Source organism: Haliotis cracherodii, unplaced genomic scaffold, assembly GCF_022045235.1.
Source record: "Haliotis cracherodii isolate W230 unplaced genomic scaffold, xgHalCrac1.p SCAF_5, whole genome shotgun sequence".
NCBI classification, from domain to species: Eukaryota; Metazoa; Mollusca; class Gastropoda; order Lepetellida; family Haliotidae; genus Haliotis; species Haliotis cracherodii.
In genome coordinates, this window is record NW_027266308.1 from 58,034,422 (window position 1) to 58,061,392 (window position 26,971).

Sequence of the window (26,971 nt, forward strand, 5' to 3'; positions counted from 1 at the left end):
GCAACAATCTTGAACGCGGCGTTAAACCTCATTTCACCTCACCACCGTGTCTTATTCCGGGAGATGAACGATAACAATCATTTCCGATTGACAAAGTTTGCTGATCTGACAAGTATTTTACAACCGCTTCTGTCCTCATATACATATGGCGTGTCGTCGTTCGTGTATCCTGTTGCAGAGGACAGCCATTATTTTGGAAAATAACAGCTGTGTATTGAAATTCATATTAAACTGTTTTGAAGATTGGAAAATAAACACTTATTAGTTTATTCTTGATACGGTAAATTAATAAAAAAATCTTTCTGCTGACCGTTCATCTTAACTCTGGACCTTGAGATAGTGGGTAAAACTCCCGACCAACACTATATGATACATGTGGTATCGATTGCGATATGTTTTATAGCAATAGTTTTCATAAATGCTCACTGCGCGCGCGCATGCGTGTGTGTGTCTGCGTGTAACTAATGCAGATGTGCTAGCCCACTGAGATACCATGCTGCAGTTTAACAGGAATACCCGACTCAGACACAGTGTACTGACTCCGAGCTGACGAGTTCTTGTTTTAGCCCCTTTACGCCGAGCACCAAGCTGGGTAACAACAAGTACCATCTTTTAACGTCTTTGCTATGACACGGCCGCGGATCGAAGCCCCGATTTTCCGCCCTCCGGGCAGACGCTCCACCACTAGACCACGGAGGTGGTCATGTATGCAAGGAGCGTGATATGTAAGTTCAGCGACCTTTTGTCCAATCATCTGACTTGTTTGTCAATAGAATAAACAAGATGGCGGACGTTTCCGTGTAATAACATATATAACAAACAACTAATATAAAGAACTAATTTCTCCGGACCCTTGTTGTTCGTTATATCCATGGTCTACTGCACGTAAACAATACCTACTTTTTTAAACGCAATGCACAGTTAATAATTGAAATATTTCAAACAATATATTACAAAAATGTGAAAACAACAACAAAAGCCATTCTGTGAGGATAATGACGCTTGTATTCAAAAGAAAATGATGTACAAAATATGTCAAACATTGGTAAAATGTCGCTCTATAAATAGCAGCATAATATATAGGGCCCACTTGCACAAAGCGATCTTAGCGCTAAGACTATTGTAAGCCTATGTTAAAGAATGGGAGTTACGATCATCTTAGCGCTAAGATCGCTTTGTGCAAGTGGGTCCAGCTGACGAATGTTCACAAACAATACGCACCACATCTTACCAAATACATAAGACAGACAGGGGAGGATCATGGGATATACAGGGTCACGGACTCTACATGCAGTTATTTCGTACACCAGTCACTAATCACTTCGTTAGTTCGCATTAATATTGTAATATATCCACAAAATGCCCATACAACATCAACATAAGAAGACGACATAAATCGTCGGCGATCCAATCCGACTGCAGCATCAGCTGCATTGACAGTGATGTCTATATTTCCGGACAGGGCCAAATGCACAAAAATATGTACATGTTCTAAAAGAAACACATGTTTAGATTTTTCCTTATAATTAATAAATTGCAAACATATCGTATTTTCAGTGAGGTTTTTTTTTTCGAATTGAGTCGGTGTATTTACAGGTTTATTCACACGACAGCAGATACTTACAGTCATGCTGGCAGCGTGGATACATGTCTACATAGGGCGACACAGTAAACAACCAAATATATTCTTCATATTCACATCTATGCACATGAACTATATGCGATATACTGTGCAGATGAAATATGATATCTTTTTTAATATGATTATTCTCGGTCGCCACACCAGGCGGGCCCCCACAAGAGGCTCGTGACTTGCGCTGCATCCCGCGGGTTTTAGGTGTATCGCAGAATGCATTGTTTGTGTGAGTGTCATTCAGTTGTAGCAATGATCTAAAACGTCGATAAGTGTCTAAAGTGTTGAACTAAAGCCCGTCATTGGCCTTGTCACTACAAACATTGCAGTTGCATCGGAATTTCCAAATGTTTCATAAGATTTGTAAAACATTTCGAAATACTGATTTTGTTGCTAAATAAATGTAATTATACCAAAACACCCCACGCTTTATTTTCTAAGCAGCCGCGGGTAGGAATAAACTGAAATCCTTTACGACCAATAAACAGTATTAATGACATTGAAAATTTATTATATACTGCGCTGTACAACATCATAAAACGCAATCTTTCTAAACTCGGGACCACCAATTCAGCTTATTTATAAAACCAGGCCAATTTGATTACCGTAATCGACGTAATAAGCGCCCAGGTCGCTCTCAAAATTAGAGATAGTGGGCTCTTATTTGAATACATTTCGTAGTTTATGCTGACAGCCTGAAATGTTTATGTAAGACAGATATATTTTTCTAGAATTTAATTGCCCATAAATAAGGGTGCATATAACACACGAGTGCGTATTGTACGCGAATTAATAAGTCTTGTGAACATTGATCAATCGGAAGGGGTGCTAATTGGGATTGTTCACTAGCCAATATATTAGCAAATACCGCCGTGGGCGCTTATTAGAGCGGGGCACTTATTACGTCGAATACGGTACGGAATTCACAGACCCCGAACCATATTATTTCCCCTTCCGCCCAGCACTTTATATGCAATGCTATAGTACTAAATGAAGCAAGTCTAGGTTTACTGAATCTCCCATCTCACTACGGCTCCTTTCCAGTTTGTTTATATCAAACATAAATATTTTAATAATAATAATGTAACTATACATCGTAAGAAAAAAAGTTACTGGGCCTAATTAAATACCGTTTCAGTTTCGTTCGTTTGTTTGGAATATGTCTAATGGTGACAGATGGTTCTGTGTAACAAGTTATCAAATTGGTCTGGAATAATCAGGTAAGTCTCACTAGCACCACCTATTGGTTTAACGAACCGTCTCGGTATGCTTTCACCAGGCGAGGGGTTGCAGATAGTCAATCTCCTTAAAATCTGACCATTTTACTCTCATACGATACCTATATGCTAGATGATCTGATGTCACCGCACTGGGTGGTCGCGTCAGGCCAACTTCCTAATCAGCCAATCAGAGTCAAGGCTTAAGTTCTCGAAACGAGTGGGCGAAGTATTTCGACCGGCATATCTGATTTCTGTATATATAAAACGAACTAATACAGTAAGTTTCGAATGTAGATAAATAAGGCTGCGCCATCATATTGTTGTGGATATCTTATACACCATGTCGTTTCTGAACGTCATGGCATCTAGACCCAAAGGGAGTACCGGAGGAATAATTGTGTTTTGTGTGGGTTTTCATTTATGCAACTCAAACTTCTGAAGAAATGTGGCGAAAAAAATTGAGCCGAAATTCACCTGACGCTACCTTCTACTGAGGTTTCATAAGATCTTCACATGGAGAGGTATCGTATCGGAGTAAAACCTCTGATTTTGATGAGGTTGCAGGGATAGGTAGTTGAAGCTCTGTGACCTTGAACCATACAGGGCAGGGTCAACGGTACCGGAAGACCTTCATTGCCCCAAACATATCACAGCCAAATTATACAAACAGTAGGTCAACATCCTTTGGTAATTCCGTCGTGATCTTGACGTCGAAATGGTGCTACCACGACAACCATGACGACCAATGTTAATGACTTCTCGACATTCTAAATGTTACTAAATATATCATGTTATTTACACTGTTTCAAGATAAGTCTCTAACGAAAACCATCCGTCTGCTGCTGTTCTAGCGCACTTCAAGGCCCAGTTCTTCGGAAACGAGCCAACTTAATCTTTTTATCTTCATGGACATTGTACAAGTAAGCATTATGCGTAGAGTATTCAATTATGAACTTTTCAGATATACAACAGTATTTGTCTAAGCTAACATCTCTACCTGGATATATAGATTACACAACATATGATTATGGAAGAGCGCTCCAACATGTACCATCAATACCATGAACCACGCACTGACAAACAGGTCCTGGTTCCAGGACGCCAATACCATGTGGTGCAGCTGAGACAAAACAACCTGGCAGGCGAGACTGGAAATATAACTAGTCGCGTTAAGTTATTTCTGGCCACGAGAAAACGTATGCCGCTCAGGATACATTTAACTGCCGCCACCAATTAGCCGAGGTCTGCTGATTCACTTACTTGATACAGACAGGATTTATTCCCAATGAAGCTCAAGTTACGGTCAGGCTTTTCTATATAAGGGACTGACTACTACCATTTAATAATCGTGGGGTAGGGTGGAGCTTGGGGCGGAGGGGTGGGGTGGATGTTTGTTTGGTCAGGCCCTAATTGTGGACGTACCACAGGGGCCCATCAACGGTCGTGCCACGAGAGTGGTTTGGAACAGGACTCAGCTTGTTTCTTGCTCAGTCACTAATGCAATATGTTACCAATTGAGTGGAGAAGAAGTATTCCTGCACAGGTACTCCCCCACGAAACGCCGTGGCCCAGGTACTACACGTGCACGTGTTTCAGCCCAAGGAGATCACTGACCCCTATTGTCAGCTACACAGATGCAGCTGACGTCGACTTCGGGCCATATCAATATCCGGGTCTATGCCTACATCCTTGTGAATTCATGATGGCGAAGCAGGCGTGTATATTCAGTAGGCACCATGCCCTACACTAGTTCCATTTCCTTCCCCGTATCTACATCAACGGAACCGGAGGGTCCATGGGGAGCCGCATCCCCACCCCCTTTTTTGACGCATGCTCAATACTGATACAAGTTTTACAGGCGACCGGCATACATACTAACTGTAACGCACATGACAACACTATGACAAATTCATTTGGTGATTTGGGTTTTTTAACACAAAGAACGGGTTTACCAAACATACTTCCCAAGATGCTTCGCGGAATATTTGCTTCCATCGCTCAGCTTGTGATCACAAACTTCACCCATCCTTTTTTTAAGAAGCTGCCTCCGCTCTTGATGTATCTAGCTCTGTTCTAGCTCTGTTCGTTTCTATGGTGTCATCTTTGAAAAGGCGCACTGGCTCCAGTAAAGAAAAGCTTGCATACGTGTGGTAAGCTGGCTAAGAAGCGGACGTTATTGGAATGTCGTATCCACTACAGTTGTGCGCGGGCTAAAGGGTATATTCCTAGATGTCTGAATGTTGCTGACGTCACTACCGGCTCAGATATACCTGGGAATCATCGAAATCCGAAACACTCCATGGTGCACACGTCACTTAAGATCGTGACATTCATTGACGTACTATTGTGTTGTGTCATGTGCGAGCTACCATGGCAACGCGTCCAACCCTTGGTCAGCGCCATTTTAGAAAAAGCGAAGTAATGGTTTTGATCATTTGTACTTGCTGATGCATCTGTCTAGAACGTTGCACATGGAGAGGTCGTCCTCGTCGTTGCACTGCAGGACAACGGGGATGCCCTCCAACTTCTTTAACAACGTCATCTTACTGGAGGAATACAACATCTTCTGCTGGGTCGTCGCTGTGTCCGGACTCCTACAGGCCAACAAAAAGAGGTTCAATATTATGGATAAACAACATCGACAATGAGTATCAGAAGAAGATTACTGGAAACAAACAACTTGAACCTCTTGGCGCAAGGCCCTCACGTGATTTTATTACAAATTGAATATATATTTTAATCATCGATCAGATCGTCTTCACTGGGCGCCGCCATTTGGTTTGAAGCAAATGAAAGTGATATGAGAGTTGGAATCTGATTGGTCAAAAGGAGGGACATGGAAGGGACATAACTCGTAATAACCACTGGTGGCGCTACGATCGAGCTCAGAAAATACAGGCTAGTTTGGCAAGGGTGGAGACGGGACTTTTACAGTCAGTTGTGTTATATAGTGCTTCGACCCTCTGCAGTGGCGCCCTATACAGGAAGAGAAATCTACAGACCACCCCAACGGTGTGTCACGGGCATTGGGTGTCGTCTGTCTCACAGTTCCAGGGACTCGTTACACAAAGCTATCTCATAGTCTCCGTGAAAGCATCGGAGCTACGATCGTCTCAGCGCTACGATCACTTTCTGGAACGGCCCTGAACCATTTTATTATTCCTTACGCCCAACCCTTGCTCTAATGCTACAGCCCTAAATGAATCTCCTATCTCACTGGGGCTCCTTATCAGTTTAATAGTAGTTGCTATCAAAACTATAAGTCTGCAAGTCGTGCGTGATTGCAGAAACTACACTCCTCTCAATCTGTCACTGTTGACTGTATACTACACATAGCTTGTGATACAGCTGAGATACAGATAATGGCATGTTCAGGGCGGCCTCCAAGTCATTAGTAAGTGAACTGGTTTAATGCCATAGTATATATAACATAGTCGCCACTGTCAGCATCTTGACGGCGGTAGACGGTTAGAATAGGACCCAATCACTCTTTTCCACTAGGGCGAGGGGCGATGGGGTAGCCTAGTGGGTAAAGCGATCGTCACGCCGAAGCCCTGGGTTCGATTCCCCATATGGGTACAATGTGTGAAGCCCATTTCTGGTGTCCCCGCCTTGATATTCCTGGAATATTGCTGAAAGCGGCCTAAAATTGACAAATTGGATCGGGCTCAGCCTGATCGGACAGAGACGGCGTGGGTGTATTTCAACTAATGGTTTGTCTGGTCCATAATCCATTAAATGCAGACCGCCGTGATAAAGCTGGGATACTGATGACTGCGGACGTAAACATTTCTCTTTGATATGATTCTGTTAACTGGTGTGTTAAGTGTCTGCGTCCAAGGGATGACCAGGACTCACCAGAGGAAGAAGGCCAGTCTCTGCTGTGGCATGGCGTTCTGGTAGAACTTGACATCAAACACTGCATACCGGCATTGCCTCTTGGACTCAGCATCTTTCAGCCTCTGCACAAAGTCCTCGTATGTTTGATCTGAAAAACAGCAAATCTTGCAGATAGATCGATGATAACCTTTATAGTGTACAGCTATTGTACACTAGCGTGCTACCTCATAGATGTAAAACAAACGATAGCTTTCCTGTACAAGCTCTATGTAGATGTGACAGTTAATTCTCGTCCTTCAAGTTCATTCATTGACACCCCTACAATGAGAGTAACGAATGTGTCACGCGTTGCAGTGAAGAGATTTTTGTTCGGTTTGGTTTGTTGTTTTACCCCGCACTCGAGTCTGGACCAGACAATCCAGTGATTGATATCATAAGGATGATACCCTTCCGCCCGACCTTTACTGTAATGCTATAAGTACTTACAGTGGGAACCGATCTCCTCCACCTTGATAGTTCGAAGGTCGTCAGTGACCCTGTAGATGATGTAGAGGAACTGACGGCCCATCTTCAGGTGCTCAAACACCGTGACGCACTCGTCGTTCACCGCAACGCCGCTCATCGCCTGAAATACACAGACGTTTGTACACACATAGGGTCAACATCGATAGTTCAGAAGGGGTTATTTCAACTTCCTCATCCGGATATAGGAGGTTGTTAAAGGGTCCCAGGGGGTTTTGGGAAGAGAGAATTTGGTAAAAGAACAATATGGTTAATAATAATAAAATTGTAAAAATGTTAATATGAAAAACAAATTTTTTTGGCTCCTTTCATGGAATAAAGTTTGCCTGTTTTGAACGTTTTGATTGTTTGTGGTTTAACGCTGCACTAAGCAATTATTCCAGCTATATTACGGCGGTCTGTAGATATAATAATTGTTATATTTGGGATAACACTTTCTTAGTTATATTTGACCACTTTCTTAATGGCATGCGTGGTCTGTATAAAATCAAGTCTGTAGTAATCTAGTGATTGATGTCATGAGCATCGATCCACGAAATTGGGGTACGATGACATGCATCAACCAAGTCAGCGAGCCTGACCACATGATCCCGTTGGTCGCCTTTTCGACAAGCATAGTCGCTTTGCAAGCATGCATGGGTTGCTGAAGACCCATTCTAACCCGTGCAATTGTCTGGTCCAGACTCGATTATTTACAGAGCGCCGTCATATAGCTGGAATATTGCTGAGTGCGCCGTTAAACAACAGACCACCCAACCAACCCTTAATGCCGAGCGCCAGGCAGGGTAATACCAAGTACCATCCTTTAAAATCTTTTGAGATAACGCGGCCGGGGATCGACCCACCTTCCGCTCACCCATCCTGTTTTATGACCAGGTTATTACAAACACAAAATTACAATCACAATCATAAACACAATCATTGAAAGGTTACACGAAGCTTAAAATAGCCGTCCGATCATTTGACGAGAGAAATTATGTAGTTTTCAAAACATGGACGACCCAAGCAAACCCGCGTTTACCAAGGTATATAATAACCCAAGTGATTTACGTCACACTAGTTGACCAAGTGTGTACATAAACACTCAACCCCTGGGGGGGGGGGGGGGGGGGGGTCCTCTGGTTCCAGCTTCCACGTTAAAGAAAAACAGCTTCATTTATTGATTTATTCAGGAATAAAAGCCTTTAAATGAACATAATTTAACTAGGTATTGATGGTATTAGTATATGTGTATTTGGATGTGCGTCAGGGAAATTTAACCGATTGTTAATATAAATATTATAGAATCAATATACCACTTTTGTATCTCTGTTTGATGTTATTTCCTGTATTTTCTTGTCGTTTTATATGCATTCTTGTTGTTTTAAGTTCACCCCGGATTCCGGATTAGATTTGGCCCCAAGCAACATATGCTGGTCGTAAGAGTGAGTGAGTAAGTAAGTGAGTGAATTGGGTTTTAACGCTGCTTTGAACAGTATTCCAGTTATATCACTGCGTGTCAGCTAAATGTGGGTGGAAATCCCGAAGTTTGTTTGTTTCTTATTTAACGCCGCACTCAGCAATATTCCAGCAATATTCCAGGCACGAGCACACACAAACCTAGAAACATTATCGGAGCGAACCGGGATTCGAACCCACAATCATAGGTTTCTGGTATGCCCAAGGGACGCAACTCTGCATCGCGAATAGGGGTGCCTAAGACGACTGGGTCCCCGGTGCTACAGCTGGTTGTAAGAGGCGACTTAATGGATCCGGTGGTCAGTTTTCTCTGACTTGGTTGAGGGCGTATTATCGTACCCCGATGGCGTGGCTCCTAGCTCACAATATCAATCACTTGATTGTCTAGTGGCAAGAGTAAATCTGTAACTTGCTACATGAACTACACTGAGACATTTGGTTTTTTGTGTGCCCGCCCGACAGATAATATAAAAATAGGACACAACACCTAAAAACTAACAAAATGGAACTGTTTTCAAACATTGGGCGGTCGGGTAGCCTAGTGGTGAAAGCGTTCGCTCGTCACGCCGAAGACCCGGGTTCGATTCCCGACATGGGTACAATGTGTGAACCTATTTCTGGTGTCCCCCGCCGTGATAGTGCTGGAATATTGCTAAAAGCGGCGTAAAACCATACTAACTCACTCACTCTTCACATTTTAGGGGGGCACGGGTGGCCCAGTCATCTAAGGCGCTGCAATTCTCTGTGCAGAGTTTCGTCCCTTGGGCACGCCAGAAACCTATGATTGCGGGTTCGAATCCCGGTTCGCCCCAATTATGTTTCTAGTTTGTCAGCACCATACCCGTGCTCGTGGGTTTCACCGATGTGGTAAACGTCTGAGACCTGCATCACTTCGGGCTTTCCTCCCACATTAAGCTGACACGCCGTGATATAACTGGAATACTGCTAAAAGCGGCGTTAAACACAACTCACTCACTCTTCATATTTTAGATCAATAGCCTCTGACAACTGCAAGCACCAAGAGAACAACGTCCTCTCTAGCTGAAATAAATGAACACGTCACTGCATGTAAACTGCCGGGAGAAAGAACGTATATACCAAACAATTACAAACGTTACGAAACGTTACTAGCCTGAAAACAGTCACAGAAACACTGACAGCTTAAGGTCCTAAACACAACTATGATACCGGTATCAAATACATCACCATCGAATAACCATTTCTTGTTTGTTTCACGTTAAGCCACCATCAAACATGCGTGAATACGTTCTTTTGCACGGCAGTTTATAAATCCTGCATAGAATGAGTAAGTATATACTTCATACTAAACCGAACGTCGCGAAAAAAATCATGCCAAACTTAATACATTGAGCTACACAACGTTTTTATTCTGTTTTATACATATTTTGACCTATCCAAGCTGATTTCAGCATAAACTCCGTAAACCATAAAATAGAAATAGGGGTTTGGCTTAAACCATTGAACATGAGCTTTTACGTTTACGTAATATATAGTAATATAAAGTAAAATATAATACGATGTTATTAGAATATCAGCCCTGTACGTCTAAATGGAGCTTCTCTCAGTGCATGTTCTTTAACCCAGAAACCCACAATGTCTTCTAACAGCACCGACAGGTGAAACTAGAGAAGCCATTTCATCACCTCCATGGAAGATGAAGTAGGTGTAGTTTTTTATGACTGAAATGTAACTAATGAGGGGCGACGGATGCAGCTTAACTCACAACCTATATATATACCTACCACTGAATGGAGGACTAAATGCACGGGCGATTCTTGTAAACAGACTGTATTTTGAGAGGTAAATGAGCATAGCGAGTCAGATGCTACACAAACAAGTCATATCATATATGTGTATTACCATTGCTCTCAAGGAGCTAAATATACACACTATTTATGTGTTCAACAAACTCGTTCTGCAAGCTATACCTGACAAGGGAAAGCTGGGAAATCCGTCAACACTTGTCTTTGATAAGATTACTATATGCAAGCACACAACATCGTTGTTTGTTTATTCACGGGACGTTGTCGGTAACACATCAGCAGCGTGGCTTCCAGAGCAGTGCTCAAAGATCAACTGGCATCCGTGCCTGGTATTTCAAGAATGGTATATGAGAAGGTTTTATCTTTTGGTGAGTGAGTGAAATGTTACGCCATGTTTGGCACTATTCTAACCGCAAAACAGCTAGCGGACACCGTCAAAAGATGTCCGTTTCAGTGAATGGGTGAATGTTGATTAGCGCCGCAGTCAGCAATATAATATTCCAGCTGTATCAGTGAGAGCCTGTCATACAAACCCTGATACAAATATATCCAATATAGCCCATGCAAGTCTATAATGTTTGGCAAGTCCATATTACTGCAGTTCCCGCAACATACACTTTCAACGGTTTGCCAGTGTTGGGTGATAGGAAACCTTTACATGTGTCGTGAGATTCCAAGAAATTATAGCTTTGCAGCTTTGTTTAGTCCCTGAAAATGAAGAGAGTCTCTGGGCTCCTTTTTATAATATTTTCATTAAGATAATTTAGCAACTTTTTTTCTGTAAGATATGTTCATTTCAGAGACTAGTTGTTAGTCTATGTCGGTCTATGTCATTGTGTTACGATGATACTCAATAGGCCCATTCGTGACCAACTCGTGTTATTCCGGGACAAGCCGAATAGCGACTCGTGCCCCTCTCGTGGCCATTTTTGTGACCGGGTTCCGTCTTAGCGCAAACGGGCATACCTAAAACAATTATCAACTCGTTGCGTAATGGTTCACATATATTTCCCCATATATTATATATATTTCAGATGCAATTTAAGGCACACCTGGACATGCGGAATTATACAGTATGATTGAACACATTTAACTGTGTCTTGGGTTTATTTTTAGATGCAAGACATGTCAAATGAATAATTATTTCTGAGGGATTCTTTGACGAAGAACTTGAAATCATACGCGCATTCTGATTGGTTTGTCGTATTTTCGCACATAACATTCATCGATAAGGGAACGAGTCTTCTTGCAGGATACGGAAAGGGGCAAGTGGTGACGAATGCAATAGGTCAAGAAACTTACCACTCGATCCTCAATTGTCTCGTCTCTTGCGACAAGCATGACGAAATTCGTTCCCGGAATACTCAAGAGGTTATATTTTCGTACACACTCGCATACTAGCATAACGCTGTTTGTAATCTAGCGGTGAAAGCGTTGGTTTATGGAGTCCACACATTGGAACAATATCATAAGCCTATTCGTCTTGTTCCCACGAATGCAATGTTGCTGAAAGAAGCGAAGAGCATCACTCAAAATAAACCAAAAAAATACATTTCGGCAGGATGAGATGTGATACCGGTATAATGTGGTTAATATCGCCATCTGCGATTAGGTTCATGAGAAACAAGTAAGATAGGCCTAAGTAAACACTATAAGAGCGCTTAACGAGAGATGGCTGTTGCCATGGAGTAGGTCACATGGGCCGATCCAGAGAGTGGGGAGGGGTCTTTTTTCTAAAACCAAATGTATGTTGTAGGCAAAGAGGATTTTGCTATTTTGGACCCCTCACAAAATAGTTGGATCCGCCCTCGGGTTATTCGTGGACTTAATGACATGCACAATGAATTTGCTATCATTCCAGATCCAGTCAAGTCAGTCTCCTGCCATCTCGATAATACCCTAAGTGAATTGTATATGAATCTTAAAACACGCGTCTAAGTACATCATAATAAATAAAAAATGTACAGTCACGTTTTTGCCTCTGGAGATATGGGATACATGTTCTATTTTAAGACATTCTACCAGGAACAGGTTGGCAAACTCCGAGATATCGAAGTAATGATTACGTCATCTGATTGTTCGGCATCTAGACAATTGGCAGTCGGCCATGTTTAAGTCTTGTCTGCCGTCGTGGCTACTCATCCAACTCCATGTCAATCAGGTATGCAGAAGTAGATCTTCATACTCTCAGAGATAAAGCCACTGTGCCGAAATACCTATCTGATGTACCAGTGCCGAAATTAGCCGAGGTGGTTCTGAGTGAAAGGAAATGCCCTCGGTCGTGCTGTTGACGCGCATTCTCGCCGCTTCTGATGCACGTGGCGCCATGCCAACAGATTGAAGGAGGTATTTGGGTGTGGAAATAACAACACGAGCGTACATAACTGTGAGTTATGGACAAACCATCTTGTCTACGCAAGCACCAGACAATATGACGGGGCTTCAAGTCTTTGTTTTACTTTCCTGTTCATTCAGAGAACGAAAATACGTTTTCCAGAACAGTTATTGATATAGAACCGCATATATGTTGATGACGGTTCTAGATATGTTCATGGCAGCGGCTTGAGTTTTAATGCCCGCCAGGCGGTCATAAACGGGATTCCCTTCTAACTAGCCAGAACGCCTTGTATAGAGTAAGGGTAGGTATATAGGCTTGAGCTCGGTCCCTTGCATACCGGCCGTGCAGTGTTGTGAAATATCCCATGATATTGCCTGTCGGGAATTATCGCCTATTTATCACATCACTCGGTCGCAGTATGTTGGCACTAGACTTAGGATGGGTTAACTGATAATCATAAATGAATATACATTTGTACATAAGTTCCTTCGGGGAAGCGGTTTGACTGTGACGTAGTTTCTTCAGTCTGTTTGCATGGGTTCTACCCGTGAAGATCCAGGGTAGAATAGGTCTTCAGCAACACATGCTTGATTTAAAAGACGACTATGCTTGTCGTAAGAGGCGACTAACGGGATCGGATTTCAGGCTCTCTGACTTGGTTGATGCATGTCATCGATCCCAACTGCGTGGATCGATGCTCATGATGTCAATCACCGGATTGTCTGGTCCAGATTCGATTATTTACAGCCCGCCGTCATATAGTTGGAATATTGCTGAGTGCGGCGTTAAACAACGAACAAACAAACTCATCAACTCGGATCTGCTTTTATTATGGAAGTTAAGTCAGCGACACCCTTACACAATCTCATCAACGTTGTTCTGAACTCTATTTAGGTCATATCATGCAGTGAACACGTCTCCCTGACCATATACATCCGGACGAGACCCCGTGCGAGTAATACACCTACATTTTTACAGTTGATTTTTTGGTGGACAGACTGACACATTCCTTTTGCCGCGTTAAAGTCAATCAGTGTGTGTCAACCAATAACAGAAATAATACTGCTCACCTTTTCTATTTGACATTGATATTTGGTACATCGGCTTCTGTTCCAAATATATACACGTAGTAAAATATATATACGCATGCAGTTGTTATTGGCGGAAGGTCATATTACACGGTATGACGTACACGTGTAAAGGGCAAGGTTGGTACGTATGAGGGCCCTGCATGATTCAAGACATGGCAAAGCTTCAGGAACTTACAGAAATACATGTAGTTCTGAACGAAACAGATCTGTGAACATGAATGAACGTTAAATTGTATTGATATAAACACTTGCATGTGTACGACTTGGTTGGTTGGTTTGTTTTTTAACGCCGCACTCAGCAATAATCCAGCTATATGACGGTGGTCTGAAAATAATCGAGACTGGACCAGACAATCCAGTGATTAATATCATGAGCATCGATCCACGCAATTGGGATCGATGACATGCATCGACCAAGTCAGCGAGCCTGACCACCCGATCCCGTTAGTCGCCTTTTACGACAAGCATAGTCACCTTTTACGGCAAGCATGGGTTGCTGAAGACCTATTCTACCCCGTAATCTTCACGGGTCTAAAATCAAAGGAAGACTGAGCAAGGTAACGTTTTAAGTGAGAGTTCAGTAGCATACTTTATTAGTCAGTCGCCTATGCCAGGAGTGCATTAAGGTTCGGCTAAGTTATTTTTCTAAAAGCTCAAATGTACCCCAGTAACAGTTTCGGAAAGATGCCAGTGGCGATGACACTAAATAGCTGTGTGAATATAACATCACTAGAGTGTTCAGCTGCATGTTTCTTATTTCTACAGATGACTAATCATACAGTGTCATTGGTTGTAAATTCTTACAAAATGCATCTCAAGCAAAGACAAATAAAATACTATAATTTGGCGACCACACACCCCGTAATGTGCATACATCACATATTAGGCCACTATAAATTAATCCTTGTTCTCAGTCATATGTTTTTATCTTTAAAACCACAGTTGGTTTTATTTCCAGGAACAAGGTACAGTGGTCAGCTTTTCCTTGCCTGCAAGTTGCTGACCAAATCTTGTTGCGATAAGACAACACACTTCCGGTTCAGGTTCATGGATGGTGAAAACGACTTGTTTGTTTGTTGTTTAAACGCCTCACTCATCAATATTCCAGATATATGATGGCTGTCTGAATATAATCGAGTCTGGACCAGACAATCCAGTGACTAACATCATGGTGAAAACAACTGACGTATACCACTAGATGTGAGATGTTAACATGTGTCACGATATGATACCAGAATATTTCTCTGTGACAAAAGCTATCTGAGGAAAAGTAAGTTGTGACTAAAATAATCGAAGCACAACTTGAAACGCTTGTGGAAGACCACAAGATACAGCGCCACTGTCTGTTGAAACATTTCAATAATCAGTTTGCCAGAGTGACAAGTTTGAACAGACGGTACAACATTTACATTTCATCAGATAAGAGTAACACAAGAGCACATCAGTCACAGCACACCTGAATGTTCTTGTTCAACGTGAGAGGTCATCATTCTATCACGTGCAACACATCCGTACACCAATCAACGAACTGCAGCTGTATATTTCATGTGACCGTGTGCTGCCCGTGCACGTGCAAAACGTGCTAGAAGAAAGCAAGAATGTTGGGTCACTCGTCCGCTTATCAATAGAGTGAAGAAAGACCGCTTCAGTATCAGTGTACACGGTGTGTTATTGTAAGTTAGTTAAGTTTCGAACATTGAATAACCCGACGTTTCATTGAGACCTGGCCTATAGTTTGTGACCACAAATGTGGTACCTCTTCCGTAAAAAGGTATAGTTACACCGAAATGACGCTTTGAAAGAATAAATACTTGGAAATCCGTAAGTCTTCATTGATACTAGAGCTTCTAAAATGCCACTTAAAGATATGTTTATAATATGGTTTCTAAATTGGGATGATTCGTTTACTGTTTTTGTTTGTTTGTTTGTGTGTTGTTAAACGCCGCACTCAGCAATATTCCAGATATATGACGGCGGTCTGTAATTAATCTAGTTTGGACCAGATAATCCAGTGATTGACATCCTGAGCATCGATCTATGCAACTGGGATACGATGACCTGCACTAAGTGAGAAGGTTACTTATTTTCAAGATCAGATGTGTATTAAAGACTGGGTGCCTATTTCATTCCTAAACTCTTCTTATGTTGGTATAGTCTATCATATTTGTAGAGAAAATACGTCACGTGTTACTTGAAGCATGACAAATATGTTGTGCGACTTCTTCTTTGTGGGACACGTACATTGTTTGTATCGGAAATCTAATCCTCGTCTCAAACGCTGGGTGACGTGACCCAGCGAGACTTGAAGTAAAAAATACTTGTACGACTTTGTTTAGTCGGCTTTTAACAAATACACTCAAGGTATAAACTTATATACAAACAATTCTCAGGTTTAAAAACTGTAAATATTCCGATCTGAATTTAACGTTCACCAATAGGATAGAGCAATAGATGTGTTACACAAATGGATACTGAAAATAAATGTTCTCCGATAAAAACTAGTTAAAAAGTGAAGATATCAGTTTTAGAGGGGTTTTATATTACAAAACCAATTTTGTAATAAATTATACTTTAATGAGAGACAGGTGTGTCTTACTTTCAGATGGGGAGCAATTGCATTGTAACGTATACTGTCTCAAACAAGACAGCTCTAGCCAATATTGAGTTAGATCTACATAAAAATTTGTATACGTCGTGGTGTATAAGTGTTCTTGGTACGTTTCTTGCTAAATGTTGATTCCCGTGGTAATGCAGACCCCCATCCCCCGGGGTAGCTAACTATAGCCGTGTGGGCACACGGGGGGTGAGGACGAAGTGATGGCCCCAGAGATAGCACAGATATCCCCACACGACGCTCCCTCAACTCATAATGAGCCTACCGCGCCTCGTTAATGTGTCAAAGTTGGAATTAACAGGCCAGGTGAAGCTCTCTCTCGAGGAATGTATCAGGAGATTATATACACATCACTGAAGAAGACTGGACTTAATTGACAGACAGATATAGGTGGCAATTTGAAAGACGTAAATATTTATATCATTCATTTAAAGTTCTGAAAGTGTAAGGGGAAAGGATTTGGCGCCCAGCAAATGTAGAAATGGTAAACTCAAACAAAACATACTTGGTTGGAAACGCGCGGAAGGGCGGGCCTTGTGACCAGCTTAGGCATTAGCGGGGAATGCGTGTTTGACATTACCCTAAATGTGAGCTAGACCAATTCGGGTCACGTCAGTTCTTGAAACAATTGAAACTGTTATTGGTTTCATTTATCAATTTGATGCCGAAATTAGCAAGTACGTATAGAAACATTGATTGTTTTAACTTAATCTGTGTAAAATAAAATAAATTTGGTATTACTTACCATGGTTGAAATAGTATAATAATTCCAAGGTGTTCCAAATACTTTCGCTTATCGTCGTTGCTCTTGCTCAGGTAAGGCGGAGAAATACATCAACCGTTAACGAGAGAATCAGCCGTATCCTTGTAAAAATAGACACAAACTCATTTATGGGTCTACTTTTCCTGTACGCGACAATCCCTCGCTAGTAGACGTTCATGAACCACTAGATATAACTTGTAGGCTCAATGCGCACTGCGAACTATTTACTGTCTCGGATTGCGAGGCAGAACATACTTGCGTGGTGAGAACACGTGCTTCTCGTGTCAGACAGGCGCGAGACCGCCCGGTGCCATATTTGGTAAAATGGGGAGAGCGAAGAATGGTCTTAACATTCAATTATACTCAATCGTCAAGGATCTTGACCTGATTTCACATTTATTTATTGTTTGGTCAGTGGACTTGACGGACAGGTTCGCGAGCGTTGTTTGTTAGGCGCTGATCTAAGTGGAGCGACCAGGTAAGTGGAACCAGCCTGTCACGTGACGTGGTTTATCGGTACTTCGTTGAGGGCGGCATGTATAACACTGGAGGAAGACAGCAGGTTATCACCTATAGAGCACATCCACAGTCGATGCGACGGTCATGTGCAGGAATGCAGGAACTACGCCCGCTCTCCATCTACCCACATCGACATGGTACTTCCTACACAAAGCCTCGCGCCCCCGTTGTGCGCTAGTCACAGAGATACTAGTCACAGGTGCGCTATTAGCTGCCACCAAGCCCTTCAGGACCAATAGCACCAGCTGCACAGTGTGTGTCACGGGCATAGGGTTGTTCTGACAGTCATCGCACACCCCCTCCCAATCTGTCTCTGTTGAAAACTTGTTTGTTTGTTGTTTAACGCCGCACTATTCCAGCTATATGACGGCGGTCTCTAAGTAATCGAGTCTGGACTAGACAATCCAGTGATTGACATCATCAGCGTCGAACCTCCACAGTGTGCGTCACGGGCATATGTGGATTTGACAGTTAGCGTACACCCCTCCCAGTCTGTCCCTGTTGAAATGGTGTACGTCCTACACAAAGTTTGTAGTTCCTGCTGTGACGTAAAGATACCGATAATACCTCTGCCTTCCAAGTGATTCAGCAAATTAGCTTGTATTAGAACAATATTAATCATGGTGTGTTTTGTTTGTTTGTTGTTTAATGCCGCACTTAGCAATATTCAAGCTACATGACGGTAGTCTGTCAATATCTAGTCTGGATCAGACAATCCAGTGATTGTCGTCATGAGCATCGATCCATGCAATTGGGATACGATGACATGCATCAACCAAGTCAGCGAGCTTGACCATCCGTCGCCTCTTACAAGCATGGGTTGCTGAAGACCTATTCTTAACCGGGTCTTCACGGGTCAATCGCGGCGTGTCAGCTTTTTGTTGGAGTGAGTGATTTGGGGTTTAACGCCGCTTTGAACAGTATTCCAGTTTTAATACGGTGTATCAGCTTTAATGTTGGAAGAGAGCCCAAAGTCATGCATTTCTCGGGCGTTTTCCACTTTGGTGAAACCCATGAGCAATGGCATGGTGCTGCCAAACCTATATACATAATCGGGGCGAACTGGGATTCGAACCCACAATCATATAGGTTTAGGGCGTGTCCAAGGGACGGCGCCTTAGACCTGGTCATAACCTGGTCGCATTCGTGTGGTTTTGTATTCCGAATGCGTGGACGCCATCTGAATGGGCGATACACCTAACATATATCAGAAGATGAAATAAGTTTCTTTATAACAATGCTTAAGAACCACACGTGCGTGTATTACTGACACGATAGAAATACGCCACACGTGTCTGTATGATAATACAAGTATACGCCATGTGTCTATATGACAAAGTTCTTACATTGCTACTTTGTAAACCGAATCCGGGTTTTCGGCGTTGTAAGCCAACGTTTGTGACGACTATATAGGTTATACCACACACACACTCACACATGCACGCACAACGACGAAAATTGGACATTTTGTCCAAAAGTACGAATATTTATACAGTATGTGAATATATAAATTCGTAATATCAAAAATGAGTAGTTTAAGACGTCTATTCCACCAAACCACAATGTTTAATATATGTTGTACCTTTTGATGATTAAGGTTTAGCACCTCCGTAAAAGAATGTATGGCCATAAGTATATCGAAATGACCTTAATCGCATTAAGATCAGATCTTAGTTCTCGCTATCGCTAAACAAAGATCTGAGGACAACCCATTACGGGTCACGTCAGAACGACCAACCAATCAGAGCGTCGCTTACCAGATGATGAAAGTGACAGTCGGAATGTGTTTTCTAATCATGCAACCACGATATATTTAACACGGGGTTTTATGATTATATCCATACAATCTAGGCCATTTATAAGCCATTCCAGAATGTTTTTCATATCAGGTTAAAACTTTTAATCGAGAATACGTCAAAATATGTTTCGATGCGTAGTCGCCAGTTTGAAACTAGTGTCGTAAAGCTCGAGAAAACTGCCATCTTATTGGCCAATGTCGATTTCTTGTCAGTCATTTCATTGGTCGGTCAAAATTCGCGAAAGGTCGTTCTGACGTGACCCGTAATGGGATGTCCTCAGGTCTTTGTTTAGAGATAGCAAGAACTAAGATCTGATTTTAATGAGATTGAAACGACCTCAAGATCATCTTTATGGTAATTATCACACTCATCTGACATATTGGTATGCTGAGATCAACCGTTAAACAGCCTCCTTGGGTCCTTATCTATAGACAGTGCAGCTGACGACATGCCACATCAAAGGGGAGATAACCCTCAGTTGCGACCCGCTGGCCTCAGCCATTTCTTATCAGAACGTGATATACGAGTAATTCTCCGACACAGGGGATGGCTTTATAGACAATATAAACAGATAACGTTCTCAGCACTATATATATACACAACCACGGGGAATGGGTTCGCCGCATATGGCTACTCTACCATTTAAGCCTTATCAAGGCCCCAATATGGATTAAACGTTTTTAGAAATTTATTCATCTTTTTCCAAAGCATTCCCTCTTACGACTTTCTATATCCAATTACTTCAGTCACATGTAATGGTTTTACTGAGTTATAAATAGATGTATGTGCAGGTAGCCAGGTATTAACAGTAAAAATGCCCAATGAAGTTCAGGGTTAGACTTGGTCTTCAGCAACCCATGCTTGTAAGAGGCGACTAACGGCATCCAGTGGTCAGGCTCGTCGACTTGCTTGATGCATGTATCCCAGAACACACGGACATGCATGGACGGGGACCTCCAGGAACACACGGACATGCACGGACATGCATGGACGGGGTCTTCCAGGAACACACGGACATGCATGGACGGGGTCCTCCAGGAACACACGGACATGCATGGACGGGGTCTTCCAGGAACACACGGACATGCATGGACGGGGTCCTCCAGGAACACACGGACATGCACGGACGGGGTCTTCCAGGAACACTCGGACATGCATGGACGGGGTCTTCCAGGAACACACGGACATGCATGGACGGGGTCTTCCAGGAACACACGGACATGCATGGACGGGGTCTTCCAGGAACACACGGACATGCATGGACGGGGTCTTCCAGGAACACACGGACATGCATGGACGGGGTCTTCCAGGAACACACGGACATGCATGGACGGGGTCTTCCAGGAACACACGGACATGGATCTTCCAGGCACATACGGACATGCATGGACGGGGTCTTCCAGGAACACACGGACATGGATCTTCCAGGCACATACGGACATGCATGGACGGGGTCTTCCAGGAACACACGGACATGGATCTTCCAGGCACATACGGACATTCATGTGTCAGTTATGGTTGGAGGGAGATCATGTGTACTCCCTGGCACAAGAAACGCGAATACCATACCTGTTGGATAATATGTGAAGAATTACTCACATCCAAGAGATATAAGATTGGTTCGATGCACAAACAAACATACTGTTATGTTGTGAGAACCGACGCTCTTGAACCTATCTAATGTGACGTCATAGATCCATCCACCATTTGTCTTGTGCAGGATAAGCGTGTAAAGTTTGAAACTCACGTGCAGCACATCGTGATAAGAATATAGACACTCTGTGGTAACTCTTAACTGATTGTTAGTTTTTTAAGTTAGTGGTACATATTGGAAACATCTCTTCTTAACGTACATACTTCTCTGTATGTTTCTATGGATCGCGTTTCTTTGGGCGGTGAATATATTATGAACAACCTTCATGGTGTGATTTGTTTGTTGTTTTACGCCGCACTCAGCAATATTCCCAGGCAATTGGGATCGATGACAAGCATCAACCAAGTCAGAGAGCCTGACCACCCGATCCTGTTAGTTGCCTCTAACGAAAAGCATTCATGTTGTGAACAAGAGAGAGTAGTAAGGGTTGGTGTAACGAATATTCATCTTGAGAAGGGGGCACTGGTGGCCCAGTCTTCAAAGGCGCCGCAATTCGCTGAGCAGAGTTGCACTCCAGAAACCTATGATTGTGGGTTCAAATCCCGGTTCACCCCGATTATGTTTCTAGGTTTGTCAGCACCATACCCAAGCTCGTGTGTTTCACCGTAGTGATAAACGTCTCAGACCTGCATCACTTCAGTCTTTCCTCCCACCTTAAGCAGACACGCCTTGATATAACTGGAATACAGCTAAAAGCGGCGTTAAACCCAACTCACTCACTCATCTTGAGAATATAATGAATTTTAGTTAAATTTCTGTTTTGATTTAATTATATTAATCCTTGTTATGGATGAGTGCAGAAAAGGAGTGTGAAAGAGTGTTTTTGTCAATGTCTAATTTAATATAAAAAAAGACTCTGAGTCCATAATATTGGTCAGGAGGGGGGAAATAGAAGGAACATAACTCGTAATAGCCACTGATGGCGCTAAATCGAGCCTGGAAATTCCAGCCTAGTTCGGCAAGGTTCGGAAAGTAGACTTTTCTGGTAACGCCCTTGCCTCGGGAAGATGGTTGTTGCCTTGCATCAACATACTACTAGACCTGTCATACATCATTAGAACAAATCGTCCAAACTGTTTCAAACGAGTCATCTATGGATGCCGGTAGATTAGCCAAGATGCACTGTGCAGGTGTGACTTCATCATACATCTTCCACGTTTCACATGCAGTCTTCTTTCCACGTCCACCAAAGAAAGACCCCGTGTCACAACCTGTGCATGCATGCAACATTGGTAATGCCAAACATTTCTCAGAGCCTAGTGCCCTTGCTATCTCATGAGCTGAAATGATCAGGGAGTTTTTTCCCTGAAGCATAGGCGACCCAGATCGTGTCAATTTAAAGGTAGTGTGGATTATCATCTCACAGTAACCCTGTCTCACAGCATCTGCCATGTAACGTGTGTCAGCTTCCTCATGCGTGCAGGGAGCAAGCCCAATCAATTACAGCAGACAACATCTCCGTGACACATGCTGATAAAGTGTTTGTCAGCTTCACGCTGGCTGTTTCGTGGCTCAAATAGGCAAATATTTCTCTCTTCTTCTTCATGACCCATGAAGATCCGGGGTAGAATAGGTCTTCAGCAACCCATGCGTGCAGTAAAAGGTGACTATGCTTGTCGATATTACATTGGGTTGTCACATTGGCGTAGTCATGCAATGGCTGTAATGTTGCTATGCCAAGACCTTATCACTTGCTGTTATAATTATGATCATTCGTCCCGTGAAGATCCGGGGTAGAATAGGTCTCCAGCAACCCATGCTTGCCGTAAAAGGTGACTACGCTTGTCGTAAGAGGCGTCTAATGGGATCGGGTGGTCAGGTTCGCTGACTTGGTTGATTCATGTCATCGTATCCCAATTGAGTGGATCGATGCTCGTGATATCAATCACTGGATTGTCTGGTCCAGACTCGATTATTTACAGCCCGCCGTCATATAGCTGGAATATTGCTGAGTGCGGCGTTAAACATAAAACAAACTGCATCAGTACGGAGGAACTCCGGCCTGTTTCTAGGAATTGGACTTGAGGGTTCAACCCTCAGCCCTTCTTCTAATGTCCTTTCCTCTCTTGCATCTTCCCCGAGCCTTTAAACGATTCTTGATGCATGTATCCCACACGGCATCCAGTCTCTCAGTATGCTGAAGCCGAGATGCAATGTAGGGCAGGAACACCTGCGATGCATAATAAGAAAATGTTTAAGCGATACCAAGTTGTAGCATGTTGGTGATTACTGCCCCGTCAAGGATGGAGACTTCGATTAACCACATTCACTCCAGATGGCATCACATTTCCAAAGCAGCCAACAAGGTCAGATTTTGTTCCAGATCTTAACGTGAAGATACGTGTTGGAATTGGTCTTCATCAAGCAGTGTTTGTTGTAAGAGGCGGCCAACGGGATGGGGTGGTAAGGCTGGCTGGCTTGGTTGATGAATGTCTTCGTATCATCCATTGTGTAGATCGATGCTTATGATGTCAATCACTGGATTGTCTGGTCCTGGTGTTAAACAGCAAGGAAAGAAAGAAAGATATAACAACATTATGTCAAAACTCCGAGGCTACACCACCGTCCATCCTACAGTAATATGTCCACACATGTAGGCTATAATTAACTTAACATTAGAGAGTAATCTTATCTAATTCCAGCAGCGCCTGTTCACAAATATATGCACTTAAAGTGGATTGATAAGGGAAGGGGCGTAACTCTTTGAAGAGTCACTCGAAAGTCTGCAGCATTTCTTTTAATTACTTGATTTTATTTCATAAAAAAACCCAGTTCTTCACTTTTGACAAATACACCATATTAGATGTTTTCATTATTAACACCGACTCTATGGTTTTGAAAAATGTATCTAAAAGATAAACAATATAGAAATGCATAAATGTGCTGTATAAGTACGCCACCACTGGCTAGGACATAATATGCGTTTGTGTCAAAGAGAATCTGTTCCTATAGTGTAGGGGCGGTCGGGTAACCTAGTGGTTAAAACGTTCGCTCGTCACGCCAAAGACCTGGGTTCGATTCCCGACATGGGTACAAATTGTGAAGCCCATTTCTGGTGTCCCCCGCCGTGATATTGCTGGAATATTGCTAAAAGCGGCGTAAAACCATACTCACTCACTCCTATAGTGTAAATGTTTTTACATGTATACTTTTTTCACGACCGGGATTTTGTTCTCCCTTCCTCTATGCGCGTTCATTTCTTGGAATCACTGAAAATGTGTATCACAAGCATATGCTCAATTTCTCTGGACGAGATTACATTGACACTGGCAGTCTATGTACCGGATGGGACTTACTCCATGTGGTACCGATCATCGTTGACATTTGTCCGTTTATTGTTTTACGATACAGTCGGCAATATTCAAACAATATATATCACGGCAGTCTGGCAGTAATATAGGCGTTTAGGCTAGACAAGCCAGTCATTGATATAAATAACCGCTGCACCGGTACGATGATGACACGAGACCCGTGTGGCACGCCGGGTAAGAATATATATCCCGGAGACCTCTGCAAGTCGTTTGTTTTTTGTTTGTTATTTAACGCCGCACTCAGCAATGTTCCAGCTATATAACGGCGGTCAGAAAATTATCGAGTCCTCACCAGACAATTGAGTAGTTACAATCACGAGCATCGATCCGCGCAATTGGGATTTATTTGGTGTGTCCAACACTGAGACTAAATCATCTCAAGAAACTTTTCACTGTAATATCACAAAACCTTGGCATCTTTCTGCATTTTCTTAAGTGTGCACCATATTTGGATAGGTGATACTCTGCCAGACAGAGAGTTGTGATTTGTGACTCAGTTAATTGCATGTCAGGGTATCCTATCCCAGTTGCGTGGATCCATGGCGATACTCATGTCAATTACTGGATTTCCCGTTCCACTGTCATATAGTCGAACTGTACATGAGATTCATTACAAACAAACAACGAGGGTCAATTTCAATCCAAGCAGATAATACATGTCTTAGTATGTCAGTCACAAAGAAAATGGTAAAGCATCCATTTCTGATAAAACTTTTAGCATAATACCTGTTCTTTTCAACATAATATCTGTCCTGAAGAACTCTTTTGAAATGCATCAAGCTTAGAGTGGTCTTAAAAACTTTGCATTTGTAAATGTAAACTTTTGCCATTAACAATATCAGGTCAAATGATTCATCTGAAAACAATTCTCTAGTAGGGTGTACCATAATTCTGTTGCATCCACTTATAAAAAGCGTGAATCTGTGAGTGAATATGTTGTCGTTCTTTATATTTCTAACGCCATTTGTTTCACATGGCGCATGGTTACCTGGACAGGAGGCTCTATTTGTTATAGGGATTTCTGAAATAATTATGATACAAACACGCTATAACCATGCATCAACCAACCCAACGACAGTGACCATTTTTTCTTTCGAGCCGACCAGTCTTTTTCACTTTTCTTAATGCCAAACGGTAGAATAGGTCTTCAGCAACCCATGCTTGACGTAAAAGGCGACTATGCCTGTCGCAAGGGATGACTAACGGGATCGGGGGGTCAGGCTCGCTGACTTGGCTGATTCATGTCAAATTGAGTGGATCGATGCTTATGATGTCAATCCCTGGGTTGTCTGGTCCTTACTCGATTATTTACAGATCGCAATCACATAGCTGGAATGTTGCTGAGTGCGGCGTTAAACAACAAACTGACAAATGCCGAGCGTCAGGCAGGGTAACAAGAATTATCATCGTTTAAGGTATAAAGCGGCCGTGGATCAAATCACCGACCTTCCGTTCTGGACCATATGCTCTATCCACCAGACTACAGAGGCGGTCAGCAATCTGAGTGAGTGAGTGAACGTTGTTAATGGCTCCAGTCAGCACAATAACAGCCATATCAGAGAGGCCTGTTATTCATCCCAGGCAAACTAAGGACTGAAGGGAACTATCCATGACATCTGCTATGATGACGATCAGGTAAGTCACGGAGTCCCAAGTCCCGCTGTAATCAGCTCTTACAACAGGAGGTACGAAGGACCCTTTCTGTGCAGGATGTTACCAATAATCTATGTTGAAAAATATGTTATACTATATACTAGATTCTAGCAAACTTCAAATGATAGGTTTAGTTTCTCTGAACAAATAACATTTGAGTACTTTGTTTGGGGCTTTCGTCGAGTTACAGTAAGTTATCAAGTAAATGTTACGTATGTTATATTTGGGATTACACTTTCTTTGTCAAGTAGTCTGTGGCCGAGTGGGTAAGGTCTCTGACTTTGTGTGCTGGTGATTAGTGAGTGTGTGAGTATGGTTTTACACCGCTTATTCCAATATACCAGCAATATCACAGCGGGGGAAACACCAGAAATGGTCTTCACACATTGAACCCATGTGGAGAATCGAACCAAGACCTTCCTGTGACGAGCGAACACTTTTAACCACGAGGCTACCCTACCAGGCTACCCCACCGCCCCGCTGGAGATTAAGTGCCTTACTCTGAGATTGTGAGTTTGAGTCGATGGGACTCTACCCAAAGAAGTATAATCCCAAATATTTCATGCTACATGTTACCATTTCTAAAAGGCATTGTCCACTGGCTATCGACCAGTGATCGCCAACTCCCCATTATAGCGCGCTTTGGCATCTCCTGTAACTTTTGCTCGTTTTTATTAGAAGGGAGAAATATTTATCCAAAAATGAACAAAACTGACTCTTGTGAGGAAATACTAAAACACACACCATATAATCACCTTGCTCAAATACAACA

General features: G+C 42.6%; 1 protein-coding gene across 1 annotated transcript; it reads right to left on the reverse strand.

Annotated features, from left to right (window-relative positions):
• Positions 1–995: 995 nt before the first annotated feature.
• Positions 996–17,608, reverse strand: LOC139442455 (actophorin-like). Its single transcript, XM_071223265.1, has 4 exons — positions 17,246–17,608; positions 7,180–7,318; positions 6,712–6,841; positions 996–5,447 (listed from the first exon to the last, which is right to left on the reverse strand). The coding sequence occupies exons 1-4, from the start codon at positions 17,246–17,248 to the stop codon at positions 5,285–5,287; spliced, it is 435 nt and encodes a 144-aa protein (XP_071079366.1). The 5' UTR covers positions 17,249–17,608; the 3' UTR covers positions 996–5,284.
• Between the last annotated feature and the right edge of the window lie 9,363 nt (positions 17,609–26,971).

Excerpts from the sequence above, each read along its gene's own strand:
- LOC139442455 (XM_071223265.1), bottom strand. Across the intron at positions 6,842-7,179 it reads GGAGGAGATCGGTTCCCACT|ATCAAACATACGAGGACTTT; the intron begins GTAAGTACTTAT and ends GCTGTTTTTCAG. Across the intron at positions 5,448-6,711 it reads AGACTGGCCTTCTTCCTCTG|GAGTCCGGACACAGCGACGA; the intron begins GTGAGTCCTGGT and ends GTTGGCCTGTAG.